A 17,085-nucleotide genomic window follows, 5' to 3' on the forward strand; every position below is an offset into this window, starting at 1 on the left:
TGGAGCCCCGCCAGGCGCCGGGGCCGCGCGGTATAAATAGCGCCCGAGCCGCGGCGGGGCCGGCAGCGCCCGCCGGGCCCCCCCGAGCCCCGCGGCCCCCTCTGCCCCTCCGCCGTTCACCCTCGAGCCTACTGACGGCAGCGCTCTCCGGAGGCGCCGCGGTGCCAGCCCCGGGCAGAGCGTGAGCTGCCCCGGCGCCGGCACCCGCGCGGGGCGGCCGGGGCTCGCGGGGCGGCGCCGGGTAACGGGGGAGGCCCCGGCGCATCGCTCGTCGCTGTGGGCGCCGGGGAGGTGCGAGCGCGGCCCCCGTGCTGCCCCCGGCCGCGGCGCGCAGCGGGCCCGGTGCTGGGGCCGCCCCGCGGGCACCGGCCTTCGGGCGCCTCCCGGGCCGCCGGGCGAGGGGGTATCGCGGATCCGGTCCGGAGGGGGCTCCCCCCGGCCCCGGTGCTCCCGCGCGCGCTGCGGGCGCCCGGGGGTGCCGGTGCCGCCGGGGGGAGGGCGCGGGGGCGGCTCCCCGCGGCCCCCCCGCCGCGGCCGCCCGCGCTGTGCTCGGCGGGGGCGGCAGCCGCGGGATCCGCCCCCGGGGCCTCCCACGCCGCGGCGCAGCCGGGGCCGCTGCTATTTCACGGTACCGCCCGTGTGGGCGGCGCGCAGAAGCGGCGCGGCGCGGCGGAGCGAGCGCGCCCGGCCCGGCCCGGCGCCCCGAACCCGCGCGGAGCCTGCCCATGCCCCGCCGCCCCCCCCGGGGCGCACGGCGACCGCGCACGCGGCGGGCGTAGCGGCCGGACGCGGCTCCGGCCCGCGGTGAGCGACCGGGGGGGCCGCGACGGGGCGGGGGGCCCCGGGGCTGGAGGGGACCGGGGCACCGGAGGGGCCGCGGCGGGGCGGGGGGCCCCGGGGCTGGACGGCACCGGGGGGGGCCTCGGCGGGGGGACGGACCAACCAGGGGAGTCGCGACGGGGCGGGGGAACCCGGGGCTGGACGGGACCGGGGCACCGGGGGGGGCGCGGCGGGGCTGGACGGCACTGGCGGGGACCGCGACGGGGGGGACGAACCGACCGGGGGCTGGATGGGACCGGGGGAGTCGCGACGGGACGAGGGGACCCAGGACTGGACGGGACCGAGTCCCGCGGGGGGAACCGAGGGCTGGACGGGCCCGGGACACCGAGGGGACATCAGCGGTGCAGGGGAACCCGGGACGGAACCGGGGGGGCCCTGTGCGTTGGGGAAGACCCGGGGGAGGGGAATGGACCCAGCAGAGATGGCAGGGGCCCGGGGGGGTGCACTGGGACAGGGCACGGTGGGGTCCGGGGCCCAGGGCGGGCGCCGCGGGGGTTGGTGGGGGGGGGCTCGGCCGCGGTCCGCCCCCGCCCGGCGGGGGACGCCGACCCCCGGGTGACGGGCGGCCACCCCCAGGTCGCCATGGCCCTGCCGCGCACGCTGGGGGAGCTGCAGCTGTACCGGGTGCTGCAGCGCGCCAACCTGCTGGGCTACTACGAGACCTTCATCCAGCAAGGCGGCGACGACGTGCAGCAGCTGTGCGAGGCGGGCGAGGAGGAGTTCCTGGAGATCATGGCGCTGGTGGGCATGGCCACCAAGCCCCTGCATGTCCGGCGCCTGCAGAAGGCCCTGCGCGAGTGGGCCTCCAACCCGGGGCTCTTCAGCCAGCCCGTGCCCGCCGTGCCCGTCAGCAGCATCCCACTCTTCAAGCTGGCCGAGCCCAGTGGGCGCAAGGCGCTCAGCAACGGGCACGCCAGCCCCAGCGAGGCGGCGGGCAAGGCGGCCGGGACGCCGCCAGCCCGCAGCCCCGCCGAGCCCGCCGAGAAGCTGTCGCCGTCGGCGGCGCCGCCCTGGCCGGGCCGCAGCACCCCCGAGTCGGAGGGCGGCGGTGACGAGGAGCCGGCGGCCCCCCCGTTCTCGCCGGGCGGCGGCGGGGAGCCGGCACCGGGCGCGGAGCCGCTGGAGCCGGAGCTGGCGCGGACGGTGGCAGAGAGCGTGGAGCGGCTGCTGCAGAGCTGCCCCCGCGGCGGCGGCGGCGACGCCGAGCTGCGGGCGCTCATGAAGCTCAACAAGAAGCTGGCCAAGGCGGTGGGGCACATCTTCCAGATGGACGATGGCGACCGGCAGAAGGAGGAGGAGATCCGCCGCCACAGCGCGATCTACGGCCGCGGCGAGGCCCGGCGCCGTGACGGCAAGCAGCTCAGCCTGCACGAGGTGAGGCGGGGGCGCGGGGGGGGCGGGGGGCCGGACGCCTGGGCCCGCTGCCGCCGGAGCCCCCTCACGCGCGGCCTCTGCCCGCAGCTGATCATCAACGAGGCGGCCGCCCAGTTCTGCCTCCGCGACAACTCGCTGCTGCTGCGGCGCGTCGAGCTCTTCTCGCTGTCGCGGCAGGTGGCCCGCGAGAGCACCTACCTGTCCTCGCTGCGGGGCGCCAGGTGAGCGCCGCGGCCGGGGGGGCGGCCCGGGGCGGGGGGGCGCGGCCCCGGCTCCCCCCGCCGCGGGTTCTCCGACGGGGCGGCCCAAGGCGCGGCGCAGCGGGGCCCCGCGCCGCCCCCGCGGCCCCTTCCCGCGCCCCCGGCCCGGCCCGGCCCCGCCCCGCCGAGGCGGCCGCCCCCGCGCGGCGCCGCAGCCGGCGCTGCCCGCGGGGGGAGGCGCCGGGCGGCAGCTGCCGCCCCCGCGCCTGACGCACCGGTTCCCCGCGCAGGGCCCTGCCCGAGGACGGCGTCGCCCCCGCGGCCAAGCGGCTCAAGCAGGAGGTGGGTGCGGGGGGGGAGGAGCGCGCGTGTGCAAAGCGGGGGGGGAGCGGGTGCGCGGGGGGGGCGCGCGCGTGTGCAAAGCAGAGCGGGGTGCGCAGGGGGAGCACGTGTGTGCAAAGCGGGGGGGTGCGTGTGTGCAAAGCGGGGGGGGTGCATGTGCTGGGGGGGCACGTGTGTGCAAAGCGGGGGGGTGCGTGTGCTGGGGGGGCACGTGTGTGCAAAGCGGGTAGAGGGGTGTGCGCAGGGGAGAACACACGTGGAAAGCGGGGGGAGCACGTGCGCGGGGGGCACAGTGTGCAAAGCGGGTGTGGGGGGGTGCGCACACATGCGGCACACGTGCAAAGCGTTGGAGGGGTGCACACGGGGGAGAACACACGTGTGCAAAGCGGGGGGGGTTGCACACAGCGGTGCAGGTGCGCACACCTGCCCCTGCGTGGGTGAGCGCCTGCGGGCCGGCGCGGCGGGCCTGGGGGGGTCCGGGGGGACGGACGCCGTGGCCCCCCACTGAGGCCGCGCTGCCCGCAGGCGGGCGAGCAGAGCCGCGCAGAGCCGCTGCCGCTGGCCCTGGGCGCGGAGCCCCACGCGGCCCCGTTCCGCCCCGGCCTGGACGAGGACGCCGGCAGCCTCTCCGGGGAGAGCCTCGACGGCCACGCGCAGGGTGAGTGGGAGCCCCGCGCCGGGGGGGGGGGGGGGGCGGGCGGCGGGGGCCCCCCCGGCCCCGCCGCCCACCGCCGGCCTCTGTGCACAGGGGCGGGCGCCTGCCCCCGGCTGACGCCGCCGCCCGGGGCCCCCGAGCTGCCGCTGGGGCTGCCGCCGCACGGGCTCTGGAGCCGCCACATCCTGCAGCAGACGCTGATGGACGAGGGGCTGCGCCTGGCCCGGCTGGTCTCGCACGAGCGCGCGGGGCGCCTCAGCCCCTGCCTGCCCGGGAAGCCGCCGGTACCAGGTGAGCGTCGCCCGGCCCCGGCACGGGTGCACCCCCCCCGGGCGGGGGGGCCGCGGGTGCAGGCGGAGGAGGGATCCCGCTATCCCCACGGGAAGGGGCCGCGCGCCGTGCACTGACCCCGCTCCCGCCTCCCCCGCAGACCTGGAGGATGGGCTGGCCGAGCGGGGCCCCCCGGCCCCCCCGGAGCCCCCCCGTGGCACCGTCAAGGTGGAGCAGGAGACCAGCCGGCAATGAGGCGCCCGCCGGGGCCCCCGCAGCCCCCCGCCACCACTAACGAAGCAATAAGGCGCTCGGGGCCGGGCGCCCGGCTGGCGTGGCGGCGGCTCCCGGGGGGGCCCGGCGCCCCCCCCGCCGCGCACCGACGCTCTCGTTACCTCAGCCGCGGCGGGGCGGCCCGCGCCTCCCGGCAGCAGCAATACCCTCGCCCCCCCCCTCCCCAGGGCGCGGGGCCGCCGAACGGGCCGGTGCCTCGATCCCGCTGTACAGCCCCCCCCGGCCCCCCCGGCCGCTGCGGAGAGATGAGCGCGGCCCCCGGCCCCGCCGGCACGTGAGCCGCCCGTGGGGCCACGAGTGCCGGCGTCGGCGCAGCCTCCCACGGGCGCAGCGGGCAGCGCCGACACGCACAGCGCCGCGCCGCCCCCGGCACGGCCCCACGCAGCTCCATGCGCTCACAGCTCCCTGCGGAAAATCCACGCGCACCTCGGCGTGCACGCGCAGTTCGGCCACGCGCACCTCCCCGCGGCACAGCCGCACACGGCTCGGCGTGCATGCGCAGTTCGGCCGTGAGCGCACACCTGCCTGCACTAAATCTGCACGCAGCTCCGCATGCACGTGCGTTTTGGCCACAAGCGCACCCCTCCCTGCAGCGCGTCCACACGCAGCTCAGCACGCACGCGCGTTTCGGCCGCGTGCACGCGCCTCTCCACAGCACATTCACATGCAGCTCGGCATGCGCGTGTGCTTCGGCTGCATGCACGCTCCTCCCTGCAGCAAATCCATGCACAACTCAGCATGCACGTGCGTTTCAGCCATAAGCACTCCCCCCCCCCCCCGCAGCATATCCACGCGCAGCTTGGCATGCATGTGTGTTTTGGCTGCATGCACATCCCTCCCCGCAGCAAATCTGCGCACAGCTCAGCATGCATGTGCGTTACACCACATTTCCCCCCCCCCCAGCACATGCATACCGCACTGCGTGCACACATTTCAGCCGTGCGTCTCCCCCGCCTCCACAGCAACCCCATGCTGCTCCGCACACAGCCCCCGCGAATGCTCACGCCCACGCGCAGCACGCCCACGCGCAGCACACACACGCATCGCGGCAGGCACGTGTCGCACGCAGCGCGCACCCGCGGCCAAAGCGTGCGCGCCTCGGCAGACCCTGCGGCAATGCCCGCGCGCCCGCGTCTCGCGTGTCCCCCGGAGCCGAGGCGCAGCCGCAGCGCCTGCCCGCCCGCCCGCATGCCGCCCGCCCGCCCGCCGCGGTCCACACGCGCCCTGGCCCAGCCCAGCCGCGGCGTCGGCCCGGCCCCTCCGTCCAGCCCCCGGGGTCCCTCCCGCCCCGCGCCGGGGAGCCGAGCCCCGGCCCGGCTCCCCCAGGACTGTGTGGTGTCTTTTTAGAACATTAGCGACTCTTCCTTTGTAACGTGTACAGTAGATTATTTATTTTGTTATTTTGGAATAAAACTTTATTTTATGGCTTATCTCCCTGCCCCACACCCCCAGGCTCCCCACTCCCTGCCTCAGCCTGGCGCCGGGCCGCGGGGCGTGCGGGGCCGGTGTCCCCAGCTGCGGCAGCCCCCGGGCACGGCTGCCGCCCCCGCGGCTCGCCCGGCCCGGCGCCCCCCCCGCGGCCGCGGCGCCCCGCCGGCGGCAGCTGTATCCAAAGTGCAGCATAGACGCAGGTGGGGGGGGGAGCAGGGCGTCACCCAGCGCTGCCCCCCCCCGCGGAAAATCCCTCCCCCGCCAGAGTTTCCACCCCGGCACAAGTTGCATCGAGTCCGGGAAACCAGAGGCGGAGGCGTCGGGGGCACGGCTGCCCCGCGGGGCTCACGCCTGCCCCGGCCGGACGCCGTCGTCCCAGCGGGCCTCCGCCAGCCCCCAGCACGGGGGGCTGGGGCTGGGGTAGGTGCCGCGCGGCGGGGGGGCCGCGAAGGGGGGGCCCAGCGAGGAGCCCTCCAGTGACATCTCCTGCAGGAACTGCTCGAAGTCGGCGCTCGGCGGCAGCTCCATGCCGGGCGCCATCCTGGGGGCGGAGGGGCGGCGTGAGCCGGGGTGGGGGCCCCCACCGCCCCCCGGCCCCCCGTGCTTACCACCTCGGGGAGCCCTGCGGCGGCGGCTCCAGCAGCGGCGGCGGCGGCAGGAACAGGCCCATCTCGGGCATCTCCTCGTCCTGCGGCTCCGGCGAGGGGCCGCCGGGCAGCAGCTGCGGGGGCTCCGCCGGCAGGAACTGGCCGGGCATGAAGCTCCTGGGGGGGCGCAGAGCGGCGCGGGGTTCGCACGGCGCCTGGGCAACGATTCCCTGCCCCGGGGGCTTCCGGCCCCGAGACGGGGCGTTCGGCTTGGGAGCTGCTGCGGGTCTCCGCACGGGGAGCGCCCGCTGCGGGCCAGCCGCAGAGCTGGGGAAGGTCCCTCGCTCGGGCGCACGTTGCACAGGACGCGGGCGTGCGCTGCGGTGTGCACGCACTGCCACGCGTGTGCACAAGACCCACCATGCTTGTGCATGCACTGCCACGCATGCACATGCCCTGCCATGCGTGCAGGCACCATCACGTGTGCACGTGCCCTGCCACACGTGCACGCACTGCCACACGTCCACATGCCCTGCCATGCGTGCACACACCATCACACGTGCACGTGCTCTGCCACGCGTGCACGCACCATCACGCGTGCACATGCCCTGCCTCACACGTGCACACGCCCCAGGCATGCGGCGGCTCTTACATGGACAGTGGCGGGTTCCCGAAGGCTTCAGGGCAGTGGGGCAGCGCGGGGTCCATGGCCAGGGCTGGCGAGAGCATCGGGGACGTGCTGCAGGGAGAAGCGGGAGCGCCGTGAGCCCCCCAGGTCGCCTGGGCCCCCGCGGGGGACGCCAGGACGGGTCGCCGCCCCCCCCCCCGCCGAGCGCAGCCCGGCTCCCACCTGGGGAAGGAGGACCCGATGTCGGAGACCATCATGTTCATGCTGCCCTCGCCTGTGGGGTAGCTGGGGGGCCCGGGCTGGGGGCAGAAGGGCGCAGGGGGGCTGCAAGCACAGACACGGAGGGGTGAGCACCCGAGCGTGGGGCGGCTCCCCCCGGCCCCCGCAGCACCCGGGCGCTCACCAGATGGGGCTGAGCACCGTCTGCAGGTTTTCGTGCTGCAGCTCGGGCCGCAGCACCGGCAGGCCAAACATCTGCGTGGGGGCGGCCTCGGGGGGGGCCCCGGCGGCGCCCGGCAGCTGCTGCTCCCTGCGAGGACGCGTCGCTGCCGTTAGTGTGGCGCAGGGCCGGGCGGGCGCGCGTGCACGCCAGCGCTCACGCCGGGGCACGGGCCGCAGCGGGGAGGGATCCCTCATGCGTGAGCACGGCCCCATCCCGCCCTGGCAGAAATGCCCCCGCCCTGCGGCCCCGCGCGGCCCCGGTGCCCCGCGCGCACGGTCATGCTCGGCTCGTGCTGCTGGTGAAGCCTTGCTCGCTCGCGCGCACCCACCTTTCGCTTTCCACTGTCATCTTGATGGCGGTGGAGACGTAGCCTCGGCCGTCCTTGCCCGTCTGCTCCTCTGCGCGGAGCGGGGAGCACCGTGACGCGCGGCGCCAGCCCGGCACCGTCCCCGGCCACCCTCTTCGCCAGCCCCCGGGCTCCCCGCAAGCTCAGGGGCCAGCAGGAGCTGGGGGAGGGACCCAGACCCCCGTTCCCACCCAAAGCCTCCCGCTCCGCTCCTCCCCCCGGCAGACCCACGCGCCGGGGCCTGGCCCCGCTCCCAGCCGCTCACTGTTGTAGTGACTCCCGAAGGCCTGGTCCTTGGGGGTGTTGGGGTAGAGGTTCCGGAGCTGCCCCAGGTCGCGGATGCGGTCGCCGAGGGACCGGATGGAGAGGTCCTTGGCCGAGAAGGGCTGGATGTTCTCCACCTGGCTGGAGCCTGCGGGGCGGCACGGCACGGCGCTCCGTTGCCTGCTCCCAGAGCAGCCCCCGGGCCGCCAAGACCCCCCTCAGTGACGCCCGCAGCAGCCCCCTCTCACCATCCTTGCCCCGGATGACGTGAGCGATGGTGACACCCCCGATCTCGGAGTCGCTGAAGCGGAGCAAGAAGGTACCGTCGGGCTCCGTGCTCAGGAGCTTGCAGACGTACTGCTTGCTGATGAAGCCGATGATGAGCCTGGAGGGACAGACGGACGGACAGGGGCCCGGTGTCAGGGCAGTGGGGTGGAACCCGGGACCCCTGTGCCGGGTCCCCGGCTCTGCCGCTCTCCGGAGAGGCCGGGGCCGGCCGCAGACGCCCCGTGGCACCCACCTGTCTGACCAGTAGCTTTTGAGGCACCTCTTGGTGAGGTCGAGGACTCCATCGAACCACTGCCAGAAGGTGAATCCCCGGCCGGGCAGGATCTCCTAGGGCAGAGAGCGGGCGTGAGGCTCCCAGGGCCAGGCCAGACCCGGCCCGCCCCAGCCAGCCCTCCCAGCAACCTTGTTGAACTGGGCCCAGGAGACGCTGCGGCTCTGGAAGTCCTCCAGGCTGGCACTGTGGTCGTTGAAGATCTTCTGGGCCAGGAAGAAGTAGTGCTCCTTGAGGAGCCCCTTGGTGGTCTGCACCTCCGCCATGAACTTCAGGTTCAGTGTATCGCACATCTTCTCCCAGGGCACCCGCTCGGCCACCACGAAGGGCACCCGGTCCTGCAGCGGGGCGATGGCATTAGCCCCCTCCCAGCCTGCCGCGGCCGGGCCAGGCCGAGCCCGGTCCTGCGCCGCGGCCCTTCCCGCCGGCTCGTGGCACTCACGATCTCGGAGAAGGCGTTATCCCACAGCACCGTGGCCTTGGCGTTGTTGTCCTGGTTCCCGTGGACGATGACCACGATGGGCAGGGACAGCACCTGGGGGAGCCAGTGGCCCTGCTCAGCCTGGACGTCCCTGCGGCCTCCCTGCGGCTCCCACGGGAGCGTCCCCGGCATCCCCGGGGATACCGGGCGGAGCTGCCGCAGGGAGCGCCGGGGGGGCTCAGCGCCGCTGGCCCGCGGCAGGGGACAGTACCTGGAGGTGGACGGTGAGGTTGCTGGGGGTGAGGGCCACGGTGGTGCTGAACAGGACGGCGCATTTCTCCTCTGTCACCGACTCGGACCCCTTCCGCTCGCAGCGCTTGATCTTCTTCAGCAGCTGGGCAGGGGCGAGCCGGCGTCACCCCCGGCACGCGCCGGCCCCCCCGGCCCCTCGCCGGCCGCCACTCACCACGTTCTTGAAGTTGGCGCAGCAGGTCACGCTGGTGGGGTTGGTCTCCAGGGCCACCACGTTGTGCATGATCTCCCCTGTGCTCTCGCTGGGCAGAGGGGGTTCAGGGGCGGCGCAGTGGGGCGGCCCCCCGGCCCCCCCGGCCAGCGGCTCACCTGAGCGTGTTGCTGTAGGCGCTGAGCGCCAGCTCCCGTGCCTGCTTCTCCGTCACCATGTCGGCGCGCACCACGTAAGGCTTGGCCGAGGTCTTCAGCAGCTGCGGGCCCAGCAGGAACCGGACGCTCGCCTGGAACTTGGTCTGGGTCTTGAGCACCTGCGGGGGCTGCTTCTCCACCAGGAAGGAGCTGCAGGACGCGGGGGTGACGGCGGGGCCGGGCCACGGCGCAGCCCCCCAGGCGGCCCCGGCTCCGTCCCCCCCCGCAGAGCCGCTCAAGCCCTCTGCCACCGCGGCCCCTGCCCGGCCGTTACCTTTTCACCAGGCTGGTCAACACCTCGGTGAAGCGCTCCAGGAGCCGGGGCAGCAGCTCGGAGCCCAGCTCCGCGCTGGCCGCCAGCACCTGCTGGTGCAGCTGGAAATACACCTCGACCAGGCTCTCGCACCTGCGAAAAGCCCCGGGGAGGGGTGCCCTGAGCCGAAACGGGCCACGGCACCGCTCCGCCCAGGGCACGAGGCTGGCGCTGGGGGCCCCGTCTCTCCGTGACCCCCTCACCTCTTCTGCAAGGGGGTGAGGTTCTCCTCGAAGGCGGCCCCGTTGCCCGCCAGCTGCTGCTGCCTCTTCCAGATCTGGATCCTCTTCAGCACCTGCTGCTTGGCCGCCTCCAGCTCCTTCGCGGTCTCCAGGACGAGGGCGGGCAGCTCCTGCGGGGCCGCGGGGCTCTGCGTCGCGCCGCCGCCCCCCGCGCGGGGACGGGGCCGCACGGCCCTGGCCCCGCCGCCCGGCCCCGCGCCCCCCGGCCCCGCCGCTCACGCTCTCCGGCGGCTTCCCTTCCGTCTTCAGCTGCGGGTCCCGCAGAGCCAGCGGCAGGGAGGCTGCGGCAGGAGGGAAGGGGGAGCCCCGTTGGCACCCGCGGCGCCCTGGACGGGGCCGGCGCCCGCCGCCGCCGCGCTCACCTCCGGCGCCGTCCCGCAGCTGCGAGCTCCGCTCCCGCAGCGCCTGGATCTCGCGGACCCGGTGCTGCAGCCGCTGCAGCCCCAGGCCGAACTTCAGCTCCTCCTGCCGCCGGTGGAAGCTGAGGGGCAGGTGCCGGTCCTGGGGCGGGGGAGAGCGGGGTGAGGGGGCCGTGGGCCGGTCCGCCCCGGCCCCGGGCGCCCGTGAGCGGGCAGGCACCACGCACCCTCTTGAGCACCGCGGCCTTCTCGCCCTCCAGGATGCCCTTCAGCACGGCCACCAGCCTCAGCGGGTCGCGCCGATAGGTGCTCTGCAGACGGGGGGCAGAGCGGGGCGTCGGCGGGGGGGGACACCCCCACGGCCCCCCACAGCCCCTGCTGCGGTCAACGGCGCCGCGTCAAGCCCAGCCTCCCCGCAACCCGGCGCGTGGAAATGGCCGCGGCGAAGCACTCGCGCGCTCTCCTGGAATAACCAGTTCCCGCCTCCAAAGCCACTTAAAACCAAGCATAAAAATACGGAAAAACTTCAAATGAAAAAAAAGGAAAAATCCCTATTTCTGCAAGCAGCTCCTCACGACACTGTCAGCATTACACCTGGTGACGACTTTCCCGGCCACCTCTGGCCGGGCGGATCAGCGCTTCCTACCGAAAACAGGGACAGGAACTTCCCTGCTGGCTGCCGCCCGCCCGCACAGCGCCAGCTCCTCCGGCCCTCCGTGCAGTCCCAAACCAGCCGCTTCCCAAAGCGGCAGCGCAGCCGCCCTCCTCCGGTGCCTGGAAGCCTCCCGGCCGCTTCCCAGCTCCTTCCGCCCCATGTTCCCAACGCTCCCGCGGCCGCTCTTCACGCCCCGCGTTCGCCCGGGTGCCTTGTGCAAGAGCGACCGGCTCCCGTCACCCGCCCCACGCTCAACCGACCCGGCTGGCTCCGCGCCGAAACCAGCCCCTCCTGCCCGCGCGCCGCCGGCGGAGCCCTGCCCTGCCCGGCGGGCACGGCGCCCGCTCCTTCCAGCGGGCACGGCGCAGCCAGAGCTTCTTGCTAAGGCATGAGAAACGGCGGAGCAGGGGGACATGGGAGGGTGGCTTTTTCCAGGGATTTTAAATAAAGAGACTAAACTGAAACATCTGCAAAGCTTCCCAAAAGATTTTCAAAAAAGCAAACAATAACACTGTCTTGGAAAGTTACCCTGTTCCCCAGAAGTTATGACTAAAGTTGACCCCTTCCCAAACGTTGCATATTAAAAATGTCTGTTACCAAAAAAAGCAGAAGGGGGTTTCAAGCAGAATTGGGCTCTGGGAGCCAGCACCATTCAGCCCCTACATTAAGAGCTTCGGTGGCAGGAGAGAGAGGACAGGGATTAAATCTGCAATCACAGAGGGGGGAGAAAGAGACAGAGAGCAATTCAAAGAGACCTTGATAAACAGAGAAAACAGCCCAGAGAAAGAAACCCAGCGTGCACATGCACACACGGCAGGAGGAAATGCAGCAAAGGACTCGCACAAAACACTGCACGGAGGAAGGAGAAATCAAACACTCAAGCAGAAAATGGGGAACATCTGGTTAGGCGGCTGCCGGAGGCTGGCGAGCAGCGCCGTGAGCCGCGGCGGGGCGCGGGGCTCCCGCAGGGCCAGGCAGGGATGCAGCCCCCGGGGGGGGGGGGGGGGGGGCCGGGCAGGGGGGGCTGGGCGAACCCGGGGAAGCACCGCTGCAGCCATAAATGCGCCGGGGCGCCACGGCTCGACCCGCGTGAACCCCCCCTCCGTCCCGCTGGGGTGCCCGGACGGCCCGCGTCACCCAGCGTCGGGCGCCGAGTCCTCGCAAACTCGCCGCTGGTGGACGGTGCTGGCCTGGAGAACAGCCGCGGCGAGGGGTCCGGCGCGCTGCATCGGCCCCCTTCCCGCCGGCACGTCCGAAGCATGGACTACGCGAGCCTCGGCGGGCCAGGCGCTGCGCCGGCGGCCGAGCCAGCCCCGTGGCCCCGCACCTGGCCCCGCACCTCGAGGCTGTTGACTTGCTGCAGGATCTGGCACTGCTGCCCGTCGCTGCCGGCGGCGCTCCGGAGCTTCTCCAGCATGGCCGAGAGCATCCCGCTGGCCACGCTGGCGCAGAAGGTGTCTGAGCCGTGGAGGAACTCCCTGGGGAGGGGGGGAGAGCTGAGCAGGCGCCAGCCGCCCTCCTGCCCGCCGGACCCCCAGCCCGGCAGCCCGGGAGCGGGGACACCCGGAGCTGGACCGTGCCGCCCAACCTCCCTGCGTCCCTGGGGGAGATCTGCCGCACCGCAGCCGTGAGCAAGGGCGAGCCGCGCTCCGGAGGGGATGGGGCGGTTCATCGGAGCAGGCCCGAGCAGCCTCTCCCGCGGACACCACAGCGGCCGGGGGGTGCCGGGGGCCCACAGCGGCGACGCCTCGCGCGAGGGGCCATCCCAAGCGCGGCCGAGGACCTGCCTGCGCGCGGCCCGGCCGCTGCACGGCGCGGGGTGGGAGCACTTCCCAGAGCCGGGCCTTGGAGACCGGGGTGCTGTCAGCAACCACGGTCACTGCAAACGCCAGTGCGGAGCCGCAGCGGCGCCCGGCCGGCGGCAGCGCGGGGACTCACCAGGGCTGGTTCTCCAGCCAGTCGGCCAGGAGGCAGCGCAGGCTGCGGGGGAACTCCGCGAAGAGGCCGCCAAACTCCTCTGGCGGCATCTGGGAGACGATGCTCCAGAGGGACATCTTGGGAGCTGTCACCTGCGGAGAGGCAGCGGAGAGGGGCCGTAAGCCGGGGGGGGTCCGGAGCCGCGGCACTGTGGCCGGCAGGCGCCACGGCCCCCGGTCCCAGCCCGGCGAGGGGCGCGGGTGGGACGGCGCCTCGGTTCCCCCCGTGCGAGAGAGCTGCCATCCGCCGCTGCCCGGCCCGGTGCAAACCCGTGCCGGGAGGAAGAGGAGGAGCAGGAAGCGCTGATCCATGCAGAGCCTCTTGGGCAACCGGGCCGCCTGCACCTCGGCTCCTGCGTCGCCGGGGAAGCCCTGGCGCCGGCACCGGGGCGGCCGCGGGGGCGGCCGCCGGCACCGGCCCTGCTGGGAGCGGCAGGGGGGAGCCCGGGGGGAACCGCTCCGCCGGGCCGAGGGGGCCGCGGTGCTGCCCGCCGCCGCCCCGCTCCCGCGGGAAGCCCCGCCGCGGGCGGGCCCGACCTCCGGGGAGGCGGGAGGAGGGCCGGGGCGAGGCGCTCGCCGGGAGGAGGCCGGCGGCGGGGGCTCGGCCGGGCTCGGCCTAGCCTGAGCCCTTCCCCGGCGCCCCGCCGCCCGCCCGGCCGCTCTCGGCCTCCCGCGCCCCGGCCGCGGCGGGGGCCCTGCAGCGCCCGCGCCCACCTCGCCGCGGCCCGCGGGGCCGCCGCCGCCCCGGGCCCGGCCGGGCCTGCGCTGCCGCGGCCGATTTCCCGTCCCCGCGAGCGAAGGCGTCACGTGTCCCCGCGGCCAGCGACTCCCCCAGCGGGTCTCTGCGCGCAGCCGGAGCCCGAGCGACACGGCGGGAGGCGGAGCCGCCGGGGACGCCGAGAAACCATGTGAAGGGAAGGAAGCCAACGTCACTAGGGCAACGTCGCGGGGAGCAAAACAACGCGGCGGCCGCGGCCCCCCGGCCCCCCGCCGCCCCCCCTCAGACCTGCGTCTCTGCTCAGGGCTGGCGAACCCGCGGCCCGGCGCGGAGGCCGGGCATGCCCCAATCTGCCGGGAGGCCGCGGGAGGCGCCGTGCTCCCCCGCTCCCAGCCGCCGCCGCCGCCGCTTCTCCGATCCGGCCGGGCCCGAGTTCGCTTCCTCTCCCAGCTGGCGGCTCCCGCACGCAGCCTTTTCCTGCCCGCTGCTGCGGCACACGGCCTCTCCCTGCCAAGACGCAGCTCCGGCGACGACGCCCCGGCCGTGGCGAAACCGCGCGAGGTTTCCCGCAGCAGCGCCGGAGGCTCCCGGCGCCTTCGCAATGTCAGCTGGCACGGAGCGGGCCACGTGGTGTTTGCTCGGCCAGCCTACCCGCGGCCACGCGCAGGGAGCCTCGCGGCCCGGCGAGCGCGGAGCCGGCCGCCACGGGGGGCTGCGCGCCACGGCCCAGCGCCGGGCGCCGGGGCTGAGCTGGGACGCGCGTTCCCCGCCATGGCGCCAGCCCCGGGCGCGCGCGGGCACCAGCGAGGTGCGATCGCCAGCCCCGCAGTGCCCGGGGCAACACGCTGCGTCCCCCGCGGGCACAGTCCCCCTGCGGGCACGACCCCCCTGCGGGCACATCCCTCCCCCACTGCAGGCGTGCATATCCCCCGCAGGCGCATCCCCCCCCGCAGGCGCATCCCCTCCCTGCAGGTGCATCCCCGCTGTGGGCGCATCCCCCCCCCCCGCAGGCGCATCCCCCCCACAGGCGCATCTCCCCCTGCGGGCGCATCCCCGCTGCAGGCGCAGCCACTTTCGCTTCCAACGGTGCTGAAGAGCCCGGGGGCTCCCAGACGGACCCCGGGCACCGGCGCGGGCTGGGGGGCACCGAGCAGGGCCGGGGCCCCCCGCTCCCCCTGGGCGGCCTTCGGGCTTGCTCGTGGGGCAAGGGCAGCCGGGGCCACGTCCCCACCGTGCCGCCGGTAGCTGCTGCTCCGTAACCGCGGCCACTTCCGCGCGGTGCGGCCGCCCCCCCCCGGCACCCCCCGATCTCCCCGCCGCGCTTCCCCGGTGGAGCCGGCTCCTGCAGGCCGGAGGGGGCCGGAGACGGAGCCGGCAGCGCCCGGCCCTGCCCTCGCAGCGCCCCGGGCAGAGGTTTCCCAGGGGCTTTCCCAGGGAGAGGCGCTCCGAGGTTCCCCCGCGCCAGGACAGCTCGGCTCTGCGCGAGCTTCGCCGCTGCATCCCGCGGCGAGGACAGCCCGGCGAGCCGGCCGCGAGCCCGGCGCGGGGCCACGGCCACGGCCCACCTGCGGCCAACTCGGAGAGGAGTGCCGGCGCCCGGGGCCTTCCCCGTGGGCCTGTCCCGCCGGGATCCGCGCCGTGGGAAGCGCAGGGGGATCGAGCCCCGGTGCCACCGCGGGACCCCCCGCAGGGCTGGGCAGCGCTCCGCTGCGGTGCCCTGGGAGGGGCAGCCGTGCCCACAGGCGCCGGCACTGGACTTTGGGCCGGCGCTTCCACCCACCCTGGGCGCCCGCCGGCTCCGGGCCTCTCCCAGTGATCCCGGGCGGCTGCATCCGCGCGAGACGCTCCAGCCTCTGAACCCTGGCGGCTCCGCAGGCCCAGAGCGGCTGCTTGCAGCCCGGCCCCGCAGCAGATCCAGCTCGTGCAACCGCGCCGCTGCGCAACAGCGCGTGGCCCCTCACAGAGCCCCGTCCCGTGGCGGCCCCCGTCCCATGGCGGCCGCTGTCCCGCGGTGGCCCCCGTCCCGCGGTGGCCCCCGTCCCGCGGTGACCCCCGTCCCGCGGGCTGGCAGCGCCAGGCCGGGGCGGGGGGAGAAAAGCAGAAGAGCGAAGCGGAGCAGCCCGGCCGTGCCCCCGCGCAGGGAGAGGGCAGCGCGGGCTGCGACCCAGCGGCGACTTCCCCTTCCCTGGGCACGTCCCAGCCAGCTGCCGCCGGGCACCCGCCCTGCTTCCCTCCTTCCCTCCCTCCTTCCCTCCCTCCTTCCTTCCTCCCGGGAAGGACTTTCGGAGCCGCGGCGCCCAGCCTTGGCTGCTCCCGGGCTGCAAACCTGCCCCATGGTGCGCAGCTGGCTGCGCCCCCCGGGCCGCCCCACGGCACGCACCCCCCGCGCCCCCGGGCCGCCCCACGGCACGCACGAACCCGCGCCCCCCGGGCTGCCCCACAGCACGCACCCACCCGCGCCCCCCGGCGCCGCCGCCGCCCTGCGCAGAGCCCGGGGCGGTGCCGGCGCTGCCTCGGCCGCGGCCCCGGCGCGGCGCTGCCCCCCCGCCCCGTCCCGGTCCCCGCCCCGCCCCGTCCCCGTCCCGGTACCTGGCGGGGGCCCCGCGGGAGGCCGCGCCGCGGGGCGGGGGCGGGCGGGAGCGGCGCGGGGCGGCCGGGGCCGGGGCCGGGCTCCCCGTAGGGAGCATCCGCGGCCGCCGCTCGCCAGCGCCAGGAAGGGGAGGAGACGCCGGGGCGCCTGCGTGCGCCGCCCGGCCCGGGACGGGATCGGGACGGGACGGGATGGCCCGGCCCGGGATGGTCCGGCCCGGGATGGCCCGGCCGGAGCGGCCCCGGGACCCCCGCCGCCCGCCGGCCCCGCGGCAGCCCACCTTGCCACCCGCACGCACCCCGCGGCCGGGCCACGCTGCCCTCTGCAGCCCCGGGACCCCCCGGCCCCGCTTTCCGAGGCGCCGGGGCCCCGCGGCGCCCCGGGCAGAAGTGCGTGTCCCGGCCGTGCCCGGCCGCCCGCGGGCAGGTCCCGCACACGCGTGTCCCGCCGCGACCGCGCTCTGCGCTGCTGTTCCCGGCGCTGCAGCGCGTGGGGACACGTTGCTTTGGGGGGGCACGTTGCCTCGGGGGGTACATTGCTTTGGGGGGGCACGTTGCCTTGGGGGGGCACGCTGCTTTGGGGGGGCACCCTGCCTTGGGGGGCACGTTGCTTTGGGGGGGCAGACTGCTTTGGGGTGCCCCCTTCTTTGGGGTGCCCGCTGCTTTGGGGCGCACGTCGCGTCGGGGGCGGCCCCACGCGGGGCCAGGCGGCCCGTTGCCGCCGGCGCGCCCCGGGGTGCAGGGCCGTCCCAGGGCCGCCAGGGAGCGCTGCTGCACCGCCGCTGTCACCGGCCCGCGGCGGGGGGGGGCGCACGGCCGGGGGGGCTGCAGCGGCCCCGGGCAGGGGCGGCTCCTGCACCCGGCCAGCGCGCTCGGGGGGTGCACCCAGCTCTGCCCGCCCCCCGGGGGGGTGCACCCCG

At 75.6% G+C, this 17,085-nt stretch overlaps 2 protein-coding genes across 9 annotated transcripts; one reads left to right on the forward strand and one right to left on the reverse strand.

Moving 5' to 3' along the window:
* The first annotated feature begins 135 nt into the window (after nt 1-135).
* Nucleotides 136-5,405, forward strand: NAB2 (NGFI-A binding protein 2). Its single transcript, XM_064498623.1, has 7 exons — nt 136-804; nt 1,417-2,214; nt 2,302-2,435; nt 2,705-2,756; nt 3,282-3,414; nt 3,505-3,702; nt 3,842-5,405. The coding sequence occupies exons 2-7, from the start codon at nt 1,423-1,425 to the stop codon at nt 3,934-3,936; spliced, it is 1,404 nt and encodes a 467-aa protein (XP_064354693.1). The 5' UTR covers nt 136-804; nt 1,417-1,422; the 3' UTR covers nt 3,937-5,405.
* On the reverse strand, nt 5,341-16,320 carry STAT6 (signal transducer and activator of transcription 6). Of its 8 annotated transcripts, none has more exons than XM_064498618.1 (22): nt 16,166-16,320; nt 12,821-12,951; nt 12,210-12,360; nt 10,455-10,538; nt 10,231-10,369; nt 10,088-10,149; nt 9,830-9,978; nt 9,588-9,719; nt 9,275-9,463; nt 9,120-9,207; nt 8,925-9,047; nt 8,675-8,767; nt 8,364-8,570; nt 8,194-8,288; nt 7,922-8,058; nt 7,675-7,821; nt 7,392-7,461; nt 7,025-7,150; nt 6,844-6,945; nt 6,646-6,732; nt 6,015-6,170; nt 5,341-5,947 (listed from the first exon to the last, which is right to left on the reverse strand). In XM_064498618.1, the coding sequence occupies exons 2-22, from the start codon at nt 12,934-12,936 to the stop codon at nt 5,752-5,754; spliced, it is 2,649 nt and encodes an 882-aa protein (XP_064354688.1). In that variant the 5' UTR covers nt 12,937-12,951; nt 16,166-16,320; the 3' UTR covers nt 5,341-5,751. The 8 variants fall into 8 exon arrangements, with proteins under 8 accessions (XP_064354688.1, XP_064354690.1, XP_064354692.1 ...); XM_064498620.1 differs by lacking the exon at nt 16,166-16,320 and adding an exon at nt 16,027-16,113; XM_064498622.1 differs by lacking the exon at nt 16,166-16,320 and adding an exon at nt 16,031-16,085.
* Between the last annotated feature and the right edge of the window lie 765 nt (nt 16,321-17,085).

Source organism: Dromaius novaehollandiae, chromosome 28, assembly GCF_036370855.1.
Source record: "Dromaius novaehollandiae isolate bDroNov1 chromosome 28, bDroNov1.hap1, whole genome shotgun sequence".
Classification (NCBI taxonomy): Eukaryota; Metazoa; Chordata; class Aves; order Casuariiformes; family Dromaiidae; genus Dromaius; species Dromaius novaehollandiae.